This window comes from Hylobates moloch, unplaced genomic scaffold, assembly GCF_009828535.3.
Source record: "Hylobates moloch isolate HMO894 unplaced genomic scaffold, HMol_V3 SCAFFOLD_18, whole genome shotgun sequence".
Taxonomy (NCBI): Eukaryota; Metazoa; Chordata; class Mammalia; order Primates; family Hylobatidae; genus Hylobates; species Hylobates moloch.
Genome location: NW_026652293.1, coordinates 2724364 through 2739300, shown reverse-complemented (window position 1 = coordinate 2739300; position 14937 = coordinate 2724364). Strand labels below are relative to the sequence as shown.

The 14937-nt window shown below is 50.6% G+C and overlaps 1 protein-coding gene across 1 annotated transcript in view; it reads left to right on the top strand.

Annotated features, from left to right (window-relative positions):
- Positions 1–1511: 1511 nt before the first annotated feature.
- TRAF5 (TNF receptor associated factor 5) overlaps positions 1512–14937 on the top strand; it is a 48691-nt gene continuing 35265 nt past the window's right edge. The window contains exon 1 of the mRNA XM_032136821.2: positions 1512–1789. Coding sequence (XP_031992712.1) covers positions 1554–1789 — 236 coding nt within the window. The 5' untranslated portion in view covers positions 1512–1553. The remainder of the gene's footprint in view (positions 1790–14937) is intronic.

Here is a 14937-nt window from a genome sequence, read left to right as displayed (position 1 = left end):
CCAGCCTGGGCAACATAGTAAGTCTCCATCTCTTTAAAAAAAAAAAAAAAAGGAGCTGGGGGAGCTGGGCGTACTGGTGTGTGCCTGTAGTCCCAGCTACTCTGGGGGCTGAAGCGGCAGAATTACTTGAGCCCAGGAGATCCAGCCTGCAGAGAGCTGTGATCATGCCCCTGCACTCCAGCCTGGGTGACAGAGTGAGAACCTCTCTCAAAAAATACACACACACACAAAAAGAGAGGGAAAGTATAGTGTGTGGCAGAACAGGGAGGAGAACTTGGGTTCACTAAGCACCTACTCTGTGTCAGGCGTACAGGAGTGCCATCTCATTTAATTCTCATGAGAAGATTATGAGACAGATCTAGAGTCCCAAAGCAACACCCACCAGTGTATCTCCCCCACGGAGCGGTTCATCTAACTCACCAACCAAAAAAGGTTTGGATCTGGATTTCTGGCTCTTTTGAGAAATAAGAGATCAGGTAACAATAGGCTAGCACTGGGTGGTGGCTGCTCCACTAGATCCTCCTCCTGCTCTTCAGTGCACCAGCGCCTCCCTCCTTTCTCCACGACCATAACCTCTGCCTCCCTCCTGTATGTTTCCTGCGGAGCTCCTGTGCATATCTGAGTTTTTGACTCCCAAGGTGTATATTATTCTCCCCTTTTATTGATGAGTACGGTAACTGAAACTCAGAGCAGTTAAGTACTTTTCCCACGGTGGCCTAACTGAAAGTAAAGGATCTAGATAGAATTGGAATTTTGGTCCATTTCATTTATATAGAAGGTATTGCCCTTGGAGAGAATATATTGTACGAAAGAGCCCGTATTTGAGTGCGCAGGCCAAGCGCGGTGGCTCACGCCTGTTGGGAGGGCAAGGTGGCCGGATCACAAGGTCAAGAGATGAGACCAGCCTGGCCAACATGGTGAAACCCCGTCTCTACCAAAAATACAAAAATTAGCCCGGCGTGGTGGCACATGCTTGTAATCCCAGCTACTCGGGAGGCTGAGGCAGGAGAATCGCTTGAACCCGGGAGGCCAAGGTTGCAGTGAGCCGAGATCGCGTCACCGCACTCCAGCCTGGAGTCAGAAAGAGACTCCGTCTCAAAAAATAAAATAAAATAAAAAAATACATAAAGAGAGACAGACAGACAGACAGACAGACCCGGATTCAAGTTCCAGCTGCAGAGCTTGCTGAGTGTCTAACCTTGGGTACGTCACTCCAGTTGCTGCTCTGGTCCTGAGACAGCTCATCTGCAAAATGGGGATGACCAGGCCTACTTCACCAGCTGGTTTTGAGGACCACAGGAGATGTTTGGGAAGCCAACCCTTGACCTAACGGGGAGCTCTGCAACTCTCAGAGATTGCTGGTGTTGGGCCAGCAGCAAGAGGAGGGCTGGCAGATTTGTACTACCCGGAAGGGAAGTCCGGGAAGGATTGATTTGAGCCGGATCTCAAGGCCTTGCGCAAATGCGTCAACACAGGAGAGGACTGGCTGAGCCTCGTTGTGCCTGACGGAAGAGCAAGACGGCCACAGTTCAGACGCACGTGAGGGAAATCAGATGACTGGACTTGTAGATACTAACGGTTCTGAAACGGGTAGGTTAAGCTTTCCAACCTCCTGGATGACTGTCTCAGCCTCCGCCCGACCCCTTCCTGCGCGTCCGCTCTTCCCCTGCGCCCGCCCGCGCCCCGGCCCCGCCCCAGGCCTCGCCCCCGCTTCGCCGCCGGCGGCCGCAGCCAGGAGCAGCCGCTCGCCTGCAGACCGGCCCCGCGGAGCCCGCGCGCCGAGCCCCACGTGAGTCCGGCGGGGGGGGGGCCCTGGGCACCCTCGCGGCGGAAGGACCGGGGTGGGGACACCGACGAGCGCTTTGCATCTCGTCCCAGTTACTTTGAAACCGAAAGCGCCTACTGGCGTCCGGCCGGTCCCCGACGCGGCGGGGAGGGCGCGAGGCGGCGGCTGGGCCGGGGGAGGCAGAGGGGCCCGGGCTCGCAGGTGACCGCCGACGGCCCCGGGACAGCGGGAGCGGTGCGGAGCGGGTTTTCTTAGCCGGGGAGAGGTGTGGCGAGGGCGGAGACTGGGGGTCCCGAGCTGGGGAGCTGGTCCAGAGGGCGGCTGTGGACCGGAGGGACCGGGTTCCATCCGGGTGCTTTGGCTGGAGGACTTTCAGGCACGTCCCCCACACCCGCACTGCAAACCAGGCCCTGGCCCCCTTCCGCACCCGAAGGCACCCCCTCCACCTTTGCACGGCTTTCCAATCAAAGCAACTCCAGAATGAAACTTCAGGATTGCAAGGAATGGAAGCCTCCACCAGCTGTTCGTTTGCGCGTCTTCCTTTAGAAAGCAGCTACCCCCCTCCCCCAGAAGGCGAGCTTATCTAAGGAGCCTTGACGCAAACCAAAGCTCCGAGAGGTGGAAGGAGTTGCCCAGAGGCACCCAGAGAATTCGCAGATTCTAAGTTCTCCGTACCAGATTGTCTCCACTTTGTTCCTGTTCTGCAGGGTCTTGGTGGTTCTGAGAATTTTCGGGGCCACGCTTTTGCCGCGGGTCCCACTGGGCCACTCTGGCCGGCCGACTTTCTCTGCTCACTCGGCCTCCTTCTGCTAAGTTTCCATCTTTGGGTATTTCAGATTTACTTTCATGAGAGCTCAGTTATCTCGCTGTGGCAGGCGGAGCTGCCCCAGGCGAGCGTTGAGGTTGGTGAAACCAGGCGAGGCTCCCTGCCAGGGCGAGGCTCCCTCCCAGGCGAGCGTTGAGGTTGGTGAAACCAGGCGAGGCTCCCTGCCGGGGCTGCCCCTACAGTCCCCACCCTCCAGAGCCCTGGGCTCTGACCCACCTCCTGTGAGGATAGGCATCTGGTAACCAGTTTAATTCTGTAAATATTTATTGGGCAGGTGCTGTGTGAGAACTGGGCTGGGGCCAACGGAATATAATTATTTCCTCCAGAGATGCTTGCATTTTAAAAGGGCTCTGGAAGATCTAAGATGCAAAGAAATTAGTTGAACCATTTCTGGGAATAGAACAGTTCTGGGTGTGTGCGAGATAATTTTAGGCAGCAAAAGGCTGGGCTAGGACCTCTCAGATCCCAGTGCAGCTGCTCTGCCTTATGTATTCACAAAGCTGAAAACAGGGGTGTTGATGTAATTGATGGTTTGGGTGGAAACACTTCCATCCCTAACTCTAATTTGAACTAGAAAGACAGAAATTGCTGCAGGAACGATGGATGTAAGATGGAAGTGGAAAACGCCTGGCTTCTGTAAAGGTTTTTGATTTTGTTACAGTGACTGTTTTTGTTGTAACTCTATGGAATGGATCAACTCTCAGATCCCTGGCTCCTGGACAGAGGCAGGAGAAACTGTCTGAGCCGGCATCTGAAACAGGGGATGTGATGGAGAAGGTGACTTCTCCCACGGCCTCTGGGCTGAGGCCTGTTGTGACGGGCAGGGTAGGATGGTGGTATTTCCCTCTGTCAGGAAGCATCACTTGAGTACCCGCTGGACTTGGGTAGTAGGGCGATGGAAAGAATGTGGAAAAGAGCTGCTGTCCACTGAACGTCCTAACGATAGGGACTGGGATGTTTCAGTGGGGATGATTTGCACAGTCGGGGAGCTAGATGCCTCAGAGTCAGTCTTGTTAGGCTAGCAATGGGAAAGGCACCTCATTACTTAGACAAACCTTCTCTGATTAGCTCAGCTTTACTGGGGAGGACCTTGAAGGAAAAATAATTATTTGTGTGTAAAGCTCGTTCCGTTGCAAAGCGTTTTCTCTTTGTTCTTGTCGTTTTGTTCTCCTTTTGTCCTCCATGACGCCCTCATGAGTTACAGCAGGCTTATTCTCTACGTCTCTCAGATTGTGAGGGTGAAGCACTGAGCGGGTAAATAGCTCCCTGAGCTCCACTGCTGGACCAGGCTCAGAGCGTTGAGGTATCTGGTCCCCCTGATCCAGGCCCCTCACCCTGGCTTCTCACAGAGCCATATCTGCCCACCTCTTCCTCCATCTGAGGGGTCAGCAAGGGGACCCAGATTCTGATAATGCCTCTATGGTCTGTCCCCAGCAACATGGAGCAAGTTCTGCTGGAGACTCTGGCCTAACCACCACTCTGTTAGCTCTGCCTAGCCAGGCAAACTCGGGGCAAGACCCGTGTCTGTTTTCATGTGTCTTGGAACCTGGCATGGAGTAGGCCTAAACAGATGTTTGCTGAATCGAATTGAATTCATTCAGGGTACGTCTCCCATGGGGTCTGAGCTGCCAGGAACAAGTGCTGGGTAGGCTTGGGAGAGAGAGGTTGAGCTCCCAGCAGGACTTGCTTAAATCCAGAAATTAGAATAACACTGTACAGCTTACGAGAAGCCCATCTCATCTGATTAACTTCTCACTACCTCCTCAGGAGAAGAGGGAGGCACATGCTATTCCTTCCACTTTACCTGGTTGCAAGCTGAGCCTCAGAAGTGATTTGAAAGACCTCACAGCATGTAGGGATGGGGCAGGACCCAATCCCAAGTCTTCTTTCTCCAATTCCTGTGCTTTTCCCATAGTATCTTAATTAAAGGAAGCCAGGATTCTGGGCAGGAGGAGGATGAGAGAACCAGCGAGACAGTCATCAAAAGCTGCCTGACACCTTTGTCACTGATCAGAGGTCAGTGTCTGACTCAGTCTCTTAAGAGCTTTTTTCTGCCCAGGTTGTGGCTTTTTCTGGGATTCTGGATAGGAGTTCTAGCTCCAGCAGAGGTGTAGCAAGTGAGTATCTGTGTGTGTTGGGGCAGAGGTGAACATGCTGCAGGGCAGAGGCAGTCCTCAGAGCTGGCAGGCCCCTGCTGCTGCTGCTGCTGCTGCCGCCGCCGCTGCTGCTGCTGCCGCCGCCGCTGCTGCTGCTGCCGCCGCCGCTGCTGCTGCTGCCGCCGCCGCTGCTGCTGCTGCCGCTACTGCTGCCGCTGCTGCCACCACCCAGGAGGGGGCCAGCATGAATTTGTTGCCTTGCCCAGAGGAAAGCTTTATTTGAAGGATCACACAGCAGCCTTGACCCATATGGCCTCCAGCAAGTGCTATCTTGTGAGTAAGTGGCATGGAGGACCAGGCGGGAGATAAAAGTGAAAGTACTCATTAGTCCTGACAGAGGAACTCAGTCTGTTTACAGTGACAGTGGTGAGCACATTTTGCATATCTGTACCTAGAGGCAGGTGGTGGTGCATGCTTGGATTGTGCTGTAGCAATAGCAGTATAAATGCAAATGGTCTGTACACTGTGCAGTATCCATGTGATGAGCAGGTCTTAGAGACCCAGTATTAAGTGACAGAGCCCAGTGAGTGCCCTCCCAGGATATCTGTATGGAGCAAAGGCTGCCATCTCGCTTACTTTCAGCAGAGCCCCATGTCTCATTTCTTGACACCACAGGCTCCATCAACTTCCCTCCTTACCAATTCAGAACACTTCTGAATTTTTTTCCATGGCTTTTTTTTTTTCTCTCAAGGAGAAAGTGCTCTCCTCCAGATCAAGGCAAGAGCACCTTTTCCACCTACACTCCCAAGTCAGCTCTCTCCTCCTCCCTCTGAGGCAGGTTCCCTCCCTTCCTCCCACAGACTTCTTCCCTCCCCCACAAGCTGAGTTTTCTGTTAATAAGAAGACTCCATGTTTCCCCAGTCCCTCTTCTCTTTCTTTCACTGACAAGCTTCTGGAAAGAGTGGCCAGCTCTTGCACTCGCTCCTCACTCGGCACCGTGCACCTGCTGCACGGCTCTGATTGTCCTGTGTAGGTTTCCAGGACCTGGTACTCCTCAGTTGCCAGCCCATACCAGCCCACGCTGCAGCTATTACTTATCTCCTTGGAGGTTGCTACACCGTCCCCACCAGCATTCCCTTCCTTGACCTCCAGCTTCTTATCCTCCTCTGTCCTGCAAGTGCAGGTATGGGGCCAAGGCTGGGTCCTCAGGCTGGATTTCAATTCTCTGTGCTTCTCTCCTTGAGCCCTTGGCCATTCCCAAGACTGAAACCAACACTTTTAAGGAAAGGCTGATCAAATTTCCATCCCTCACCCAGTTCTCTTCTTGGCCACTATGATTTGCAATATTCGGAATCTTCATCATGATGTTTCAGGAGCACCTTAGACATTTGTCCCAGGCCGCCTCTTTCTCTGTGTTCTCTCTGTTGTAGAAATTGCTGCTGTTCCTCAGTCACCTTTATCCTGTCCCCCTCAGCCAGTCCTGATCTGTCTTCCCAGTTCAGGGCCACAGGGACTCTTTCCTGGACAACCTTAATTAAGCATTGACTCATTTTCCTGCTCCAGGTCCATCTGTATTCAATTTTCCTTTTCATGCTGCTGCAGAGGGGCCTCTTTAATACATAGCCTAGTCAAGACCTGCTACTTTCAATGATGGTGTAGTAGAAGCAGTGTGGACTTCAGAATCTGGTGGGCCTGGGTTCAAATCTGGGTTTATGATTTGCTGGTTGTAGTTATATAATCTGAGCAAGTTGCCCAACTTCCATAGTGTCTGTATTCCCACTGGTAAATAGAAGTAGTAATGTGTGCCACTTGGGGTTGCTGGAAAGATGAATGAGTCAATATATGCACAGAGCCTGGAGTCTGGCAGATATTCAGTAAAACTGGTTTTCTCCTTCCATGTGGTTAATAGCCACAGAGCATTGCGGGGTTTCTGGGGAGCCGGAAAATGCATGCCTAGCCTAAAGGCATTCAAATTTAAATTAAAAACCAGCAAACCAGCGGAAGAATTGCTGTGTGTCAGAGCAGACCATCTTTTTTTTTTTTTTGAGATGGAGTTTCACTCTTGTTGCCCAGGCTGTAGTGCAGTGGCACAGTCTCAGCTCACTGCAACCTCTGCCTCCCGGGTTCAAGCAATTCTCCTGCCTCAGCCTCCCAAGTAGCTGGGCTTACAGGCATCCGCCACCATGGCCGGCTAATTTTTTGTATTTTTAGTAGAGACGGGGTTTCACCATGTTGGGCAGGCTGGCCTCAAACTACTGACCTCAGGTGATCTGCCTGCCTTGGCCTCCCAAAGTGCTGGGATTACAGGTGTGAGCCACCGCACCTGGGCGAGTAGATCATCATTTAAACTAGCCTATTGCTGCCACTTTGCCATCTCTGGACCAGGTAGACCTCAGGGGCCAGGGTAGGGAAGCTAGGCTGGGACAGGGTATGGTGGGATAAGCTGGGATGAGTTCTTGGCAGGCAGAGGGGGCAGGCAGCCTCAGAGGCTGGGGCCCCATGGACCAGGTTTCAAGGGCAGGAGTCTAGTTTTCAGGACTTGTGGGCAGAGCAGGCAGCAGCTTTGGAGGAAGAATAGTGCTTGGCAGAGAGCCAACACAGGAAAAAATAAAACAGATTTGGGAAACAAAAATACAAACTCTGGCTTGATCACCAGGAGCAGACCAGTTACTTTAGCTTGATCCAATGTGAAGGCACAGCAGGATAAGGTTGACCTGATGCAGAGCCACCACCCAGAGCCCTTCCTGTTCTCCGCTACTAAGGCTGATGACTTAGAACAGCCAGGCTGTGTTCTAAGGCTTCTGTTAGGGAGACCCTTGACCCTGGAGGATGGAGGGAGATGGGTGGGGTAAGCTAAGCAGCAGCCATGAAGGCCCCTCTTCTGTCTTCATGATTTTAGGATTTCTGAGGTAGAGGCTGGGTTGATATCTATGATGCAACCTAGGAAAACTTACCATGCCTCCCTGGGTTAAAGGCAGAATAATTTAATATAAAGCAAGGGCTGACATGCTCAGCAGATGCAGAATGAAAGAAGTGATTAAAACTTTGGGTGGAGTTATTCCAGGAATAACCCACTAGGGAGTGAGAGGGGTAGATAGGAGAAATGGAGGGGGAATATTGGACTTGAGCAAAGATGTTTTAAAAAGATGAAGAACATTTTAGTCACCCTTAATGAATGGGAGGTAGATTATTTGGGAGCAGACTGATTTCCTTATGTTAAGGTGTTTTATTTCAAAAATCAGTACTTTGAGATGTTGCCTCAAATTCTCTGTATCATTCCCACAGACCTCCCTTAGAGATATTTATTGCCATGTATTAGCTGTGGACAGCCAGAGGCTAAGTTCTTTCCCCACCTCCTTGATACTAACAGTTCCCATAGGGCCTGTGTATGACTAAGTGGTTCACTTTCACTTCACTTACACTGGATCTTCCTAGCAAGTGGACCTCTCTAGCCCTCATCTCTTCTACCTCGTAACAGCAGTGCTAGATTTTCTCATCAATTCTGTTCAAGCCTTGTTAAATAGCTCTAGGCCCTTCTTTTTTTGTTGTTGTTTTGTTTTGTTTTGTTTTTGAGACGGAGTCTTGCTCTGTCACCCAGGCTGGAGTGCAGTGGCGCCAACTCGGTTCACTGCAACCTCCACCTCCCGGGTTCAAGTGATTCTCCTGCCTCAGCTTCTGGAGTGGCTAGGATTACAGGCACCTACCACCGTGCCTGGCTACATTTTGTATTTTTAGTAGAAATGGGATTTCACCATGCTGGCCAGGCTGGTCTTGAACTCCCAACCTCAGGCGATCCACCACCCCCACCCCCCGCCAGCCTCCCAAAGTGCTGGGATTACAGGCGTGAGCCACCGTGCCTGGCCTTGTTTTGTTTTTTGAGATAGGGCCTTGCTCTGCCATTTAGGCTGGAGTGCAGTGGTGCAATCTCAGGTCACTGCAACCTCCACCTCCTGGGTTCAAGCGAGTCTGTCACCTCAGCCCCCCGAGTAGCTGAGATTACAGGCACCCACCAGCAGGCCTGGCTAATTTTTGTATTTTTAGTAGAGATGGGGTTTCACCATTTTAGCCAGGCTGGTCTCAACTCCTGCCTTCAAGTGATCTGCCCATCTTGGCCTCCCAAAGTGCTAGGATTACAGGTATAAGCCACTGTACCCGGCCTAAGGAAAGGTGTAGGCCTTTCTACACCTGACTTGCCTCTGCCTACCTTTTCTTACATCGTTTCTCCTGCCTAGAATGCCTCCTGTTCAAAACCATTAATCCATACCCCTGCCACTCTTTTCAAAACAAATGCAAAATTGATCTCCTGTTAGGCTTCTGTGTTGGGGGTCCCCAAGACCATCCCCAGGTTCAGTGATTTGCTAGGAGAACTTACAGGATTCAGCGTCCAGCAGATGGTCCTACTCACAGCTATGATTCATTTCAGCAAAAGGATACAAAGCAAAATGAGCAAAGGGAAAAGGCTTATGGGGCAAAGTCCAGGGGAGACCAGGTGCAAGCTTCCAAGAGTCTTGGAAAAGACTCTGCAAAGGACTGCCGAGGGGGAATCACACAGGATGTGCTGAGTTTCTCCAGCAGTGCATTGTGACAGCAGGTGTGAAGCACTGTCTACCAGGGAAGCCCATTAGAGACTCAGTGCCCAGGGTTTTTACTGAGGGCCGGTCATGTGGATACCTTCATCTAGCACATGTCAAAATTCCAGACTCCAGAAGAAAAACAGGTGTTCCACATAAAACACATTGGCCGGGCGCAGTGGCTCATGCCTGTAATCCCAGCACTTTGGGAGACTGAGGCGGGCTGATCACAAGGTCCGGAGATTGAGACCATCCTGGCTAACACGGTGAAACCCCGTCTTTACTAAAAATACAAAAAATTAGCCAGGCTTGGTGGCACGCACCTGTAGTCCCAGCTACTTGGGAGGCTGAGGCAGGCGAATCACTTGAACCCGGGAGGCGGAGGTTGCAGTGAGCCAAGATTGCACCACTGCACTCCATTCTGGGGGACAGAGTGAGACCCTGTCTCAAAACAAAACAAACAAAATAAAACACATTGTTTACCTAGATGGTTTAAGCACAGTGAGCCACTCTTAGCAGTTCAGGTGGTGGAAGCCTTACTGAAATCCATGTTCCAGACACCAGCCAGGGGCCATCCTTGCGAGCAGAACTTTCTAGAGATAGCAGTATTAGGCTTGCTGTGTTAACTTGTTTCTGCATAGCTTTCCTTCATAATCTCATCTGTCCTGTCCTCTCAGTGCCTAACTATAGTTATGTTGTAGAGAAGATTGCCCTAGACAAAGAACCAGAGGACCTGGGTTTCAGCCCAGCGTGGCCTCCTACTGCTGTGTGGCCCTTTGAACCCCTCAAACTCCATTTTCCTCGTTGGGAAAAGAGGAATTGTAATTCTTGCTTGTAGGTCTCAATGGTGACTACAAACCAAAGGAAATGATGTATTTGGTCATTCCATCGATCCCTCATGATCGAGCACCTCCTTTATCTAAGGCAGTGAGTGAGCTGTGGAGAGTAAGATGTGCATGTGACATGGTGGCTTTGACAGCAGACAAGCCTGAATCCCTACCCATAGTTACCAGCTGTGGTACCTTGAACACATTGTTTCATCCCCTGAGCTTTGGGTTCCTGATCTGTAAAATATGAAGATGAATAATACAATGAGTGTCTGCAAACGTGGGCTGCTGTGTGGATTAAGTGGGACAACCTATGTACAGCTCCTGTGGTATCTAGAACATTATGGCACCCCAAGTGGCAACTGTTAATTGACTTAGATATTTGAGTGCTTGCTCTGCATCTACACCTTGAAAAATGTAAGACACAATTCCAGCCCTGCTTTCTTCGTGCTGGGGAAGACTATTATTGAACAGATAATTAATTACATAAACAATTATTTACATTCCCGGCACTGCTGTTAAGGAGAAGTACAGGTGGTTAAAGGGCATGTCATAAGTGGGGAGGACCCTCACTTGATGGAGGAGGCACACAGAGGCATGGCTGCATATGTGAGGCTTCATGTGTTTAGCTCAGCAAGAGGTGGGGAGAGAGGAAAAGATGTTTCCGGAAGAGATAACAGCTTGAGGAAAGGGAGACCCAGCCTTAGGGCGAAGGCTGTAAGCAGGGAAGGTTCTCTGTTCATATGAGGAGTGGCAAAAAGACCAGGAATCCAGGAGAGGTGGAGGACAGTTGGGGAGATTGGCCTAATTCAGAGGTCACCTCTGCCGCCAACCTGGCAGGGAAGGGGCAGAGCAGGGGCCCCATGCAGGGAGATTTGCAGGTGTGGTGGCAGGAAGTAGAGGTGGTCTGGTCTGATGATCTCTGTTTTTTTTTGCTGTGCAGTAGGAAGTAGAGTTTCCTGGTGAGACTGGAGGGAGTGGTCCAGGTTTGTGGAGGACAGAAAGGTTTAAAATCAACATTGAACAGAGTGAGCTGAGAGGGGACAGCTGTCATTGTGCTATGTTATTGTGTTGGCATGATGAAGTCTCTGGAAAAAGACTCTGGCAAATGGGATTTTAGATCTCTAGCACCTTGTACAATGCCTGGCACCTAAATGAGGGCCCCATAAATGTTGGTTGCATTGAATTGTTGGCTGGCTACCTATATACATTTTTCTCAGCATTTCCCCTTTCCCAGGTGCCTGCTACCCTTGGGCTAAAGCTTCCCACTTGGCACCTCACCCAGAGGCTAGCTCCCATTAGTGTGTCAGAGGGAGCGCTGCCCAGGCTTTACTCTTCCGGTCCTAGGTGGCCACACTGTCCCCTTACCACTTACAGTGACTCCCCAACTCCTACCCCAGGTCAGCCATCATGAGCCAGCCTTGCCCTCTCCAGCTGGGACTGGTAGAATTTCAGGACTTACAAACAGGTGAAATGAAAAGGTTTAGGCAGTGAGAAGCGTGCTTAGCAGGAGAGAGGCTGCCCTGCTTTCTGGAGAATAGCTGTTACAGTCGTTCTGTAAGTATTTACTAAGCACCTATCATGTGCACTGTTTTGTTTTGTTTGTTTGTTTGTTGTTGTTCTGTTCTGAGACGGAGTCTTGCTCTGTCATCCAGGCTGGAGTGCAGTGGTGTGATCTTGGCTCACTGTAACCTCCACCTCCCTGGTTCAAGCGATTCTTATGCCTCAGCCTCCTGAGTAGCTGAGATTACAGGCATATGCCACCATGCCCAGCTAATTTTTGTCTTTTTGGTACAGATGGGTTTCACCATGTCGGCCAGGCTGGTGTCAAACTCCAGACCTCAACTGATCCACTCGCCTCGGCCTTCCAAAGTGCTGGCATTACAGGCGTGAGCCACTGCACATGGCCTTGTGCACTGTTTTATGTGTTGGGACCTCAGTACCCAAAGAAACAATCTTTGCTGTGATGGAGCTTATATTCTACTCTGATAGGGGAAGACAGAGATAAAGCCATGAACAAGTAATGTTAGGCAGTAATAAGTGTATTGGAGAAAAATGCAGTAGAAGATGGGTCTGCCAGGGATGTTGCATTTTCCATGTAGGGTGGTCAGCAAAGGCCTCCCTTGTGAGATAACATTTGAGCAGGTTCCTAAGGTGGAGGAACAAGCCCTTCAGATATCAGGGTGAAGAGTATTCCAGGCAGGGGAAAAGCAAGCAGAAGCCTCTTCTGCTGTTCAAGAAGAAGCAAGGCAGTGTTGCCAGAGTGAGTAGACAAGGGGAAAGGCACTGGGAAGTAAGGACACAGAGAATGGAGAGGCAGAGAAATGGAGGGCCCTGACCTCTAAGGACACTGGCTTCTACCCCGAGTGCAGTGGGGCCATTGGAGCAGAGGAACAGCAGAGACAGCTTCTGTTTTTAAAAGCATCACTCTGGCTGCTGGGTTGTGAATGGGCTGTAAAGGAGCAAGGCAGAGCAGGAGACCAGCTAGGAGACTGATGCAATAACCACTGGGGAGCCATGAGTAAGAGGGGAGCCAAGGGTCACTCCAAAGTTTTTGATCCAAGTGACGCTGTGATTGGTGGTACCATTTCACTGAGATGGAGGAAGGCTATGGGAGGAGCAGGTTGGGTGGGGATTTGATGTGTTAAGTTTATGATGCCTATTAAATGTGGAGGCATAGACTAAACAGTGGAGTGTGTCTCGGGCTCAGGGGAGAGGTCCAGATTACAGATAGAAATCAGGGCATTGTCAGCCATAGCTGGTAAGGCCAGGAGCTGGGACATGCTCACCCAGAGAATGAGTGCAGATAGAAGAGAGCAGGTCCAGCACCAGCCCGAAGCTCCAAGAGATAAGGTGACCTAGAAGCTGCCACGATGATCTGACTGGTGCTCCTCACACTGTCATGAGCTGTAGAATTTAGCCTGGGAATTTGCTAGAAAATCAGATTCTAGTTGCTACTGAGAGATCATAATACTGAAGTGTATTAATCAGGGAAGGCTAAACTATTATAACAAATAGGTCCCCCTTCCTCTGGGGTAAGATGTCCAAGCCAGCATTTTCATCCTGTTCTAGAACAGATTTGTAGCAGAGCATCTGGGGCCTTGACTGCTCAGAGAGCTGCTGCTATAGTTTTGTGCATATGCATACGCATGTCCCTACCTTGACTGAAAACTTCTTGAGGACAGGAGCTGTCTGGTAACCCACACTCCTCCACTCCCATAATATAATAGGGTGCAGCCTTTGCATGTGACGGGCACTGAATAAAGCTGTCTAGGAGGGCAGGGTGGACATGCATGGTGATTAAGTGCTTATTTACGTGCCAGGAATTGTGTGATAATAATTTACATGGATTAATTCATTTAATCTTAACTCCAAGCCTTTGTAGCAGGTACTATTATTGGTTTTTTTTGTTTTTTTTTTTTTGAGGCAGAGTCTCACTCTGTTGCCCAGGCTGGAGTGCAGTGGTGCAATCTTGGCTCACTGCGGTCTCCACCTCCTGGGTTCAAGTGATTCTCCTGCCTCAGCCTCCCAGGTAGCTGGGATTACAGATGTGTGCCACCATGCCCAGGTAATTTTTATATTTTTAGTAGAGACAGGGTTTCGCCATGTTGCCCAGGCTGGTCTCGAACCCCTGAGCTCAGACAATCCGCCTGCCTTGGCCTCCCATATTGTCCCATATTCTAGATGAGGAAGGGGTGACACAGGTAAGTGAATGGCAGAAGGGTTTGAACCCCAGCAGTCTGGCCCCAGAGCTGGTCTCTAACCAGTAAGCGGTACTGCCTGCTATGAAGCCCTCCTGTTTGGTGTTGGCTGCAATGTGGTGCATTTTCTCCCAGGTGTGACAGAGTGAAGAGCACTGGCTTTGGAGTCGGAAAGTCTGTATTCACATCCCTGTGCCCATGCACTAGCTGTGTGATTTGGGGAAAGTTGTTTAACAACTTGAAGCCTTGGACTCTTCATTGGGAATATGATGATGATAGCAGTATTGCCACAGGGTTAGTGTGGAACTGTATATGATATTATATGTAAAAGTGCAGGCTGGAAATTACTAGTACATATCAGGTTTTATTATTATTGTTATCATCATTATCTTGAGAAACCAAACTGTGGATCTCCTAGGACTAACCAGAAGAGCAGCCAGAGGCCTGCGGATCGCAGCAAATCCAACAGGCCCTGCTTCAACCAGAACAGGTATTCTGTATACTCTTTTATTTACTGATGTTTCTGAATGAAACTCGGTTTGGTAAGTTTCGCTGTGAAACAGTGAAACCCTTGGATAGCTGATCCCTTAAGTCCTTCCAGAGCTGACAGGCTCAGTTGTGGGGTGGGGGAATCCACTCCCCCAGTTCTACCTACTTCTCTTGGATCTCCCTCTTCTGTTGCCCTGATCAGGCCCTTGAGTCCCAACAGCCTGAGGGCTGCATTTTTTGAGCCAGACTGTAGGATACCTGCCTGTATGTGGGCCGGGCACCTGGGGTGTGCCTGGGGTGTGTCTGGGGTAGCCCACCCCAGGAAGCGTCTCTCGTCTGCTTCCTCCATGGACTGGGCCAGAGCTGGCCTTCTGCCAGGCAGGACGGGATTGCCCTGTGTGCCTCTCACAACATGTACCCCAGCCACAGTCCTCCCAGCTCTGGGCAGTAGGCAGCTGGCAGTATGTCACACGTCTGAGGTCAGCTTTGGAAATATAAACTTACACAAAGTCAGCTGTGGATGAGCATTTGTGGGAAGGTGGGGCACTGCTAGAATGATGTTAACCTTTGGTAGCTAAAAGTCACCAAAAGGTCATGCCACAGTTTCTAAACTCATTGGCATTTCTGTTCTGTAGCCCGTG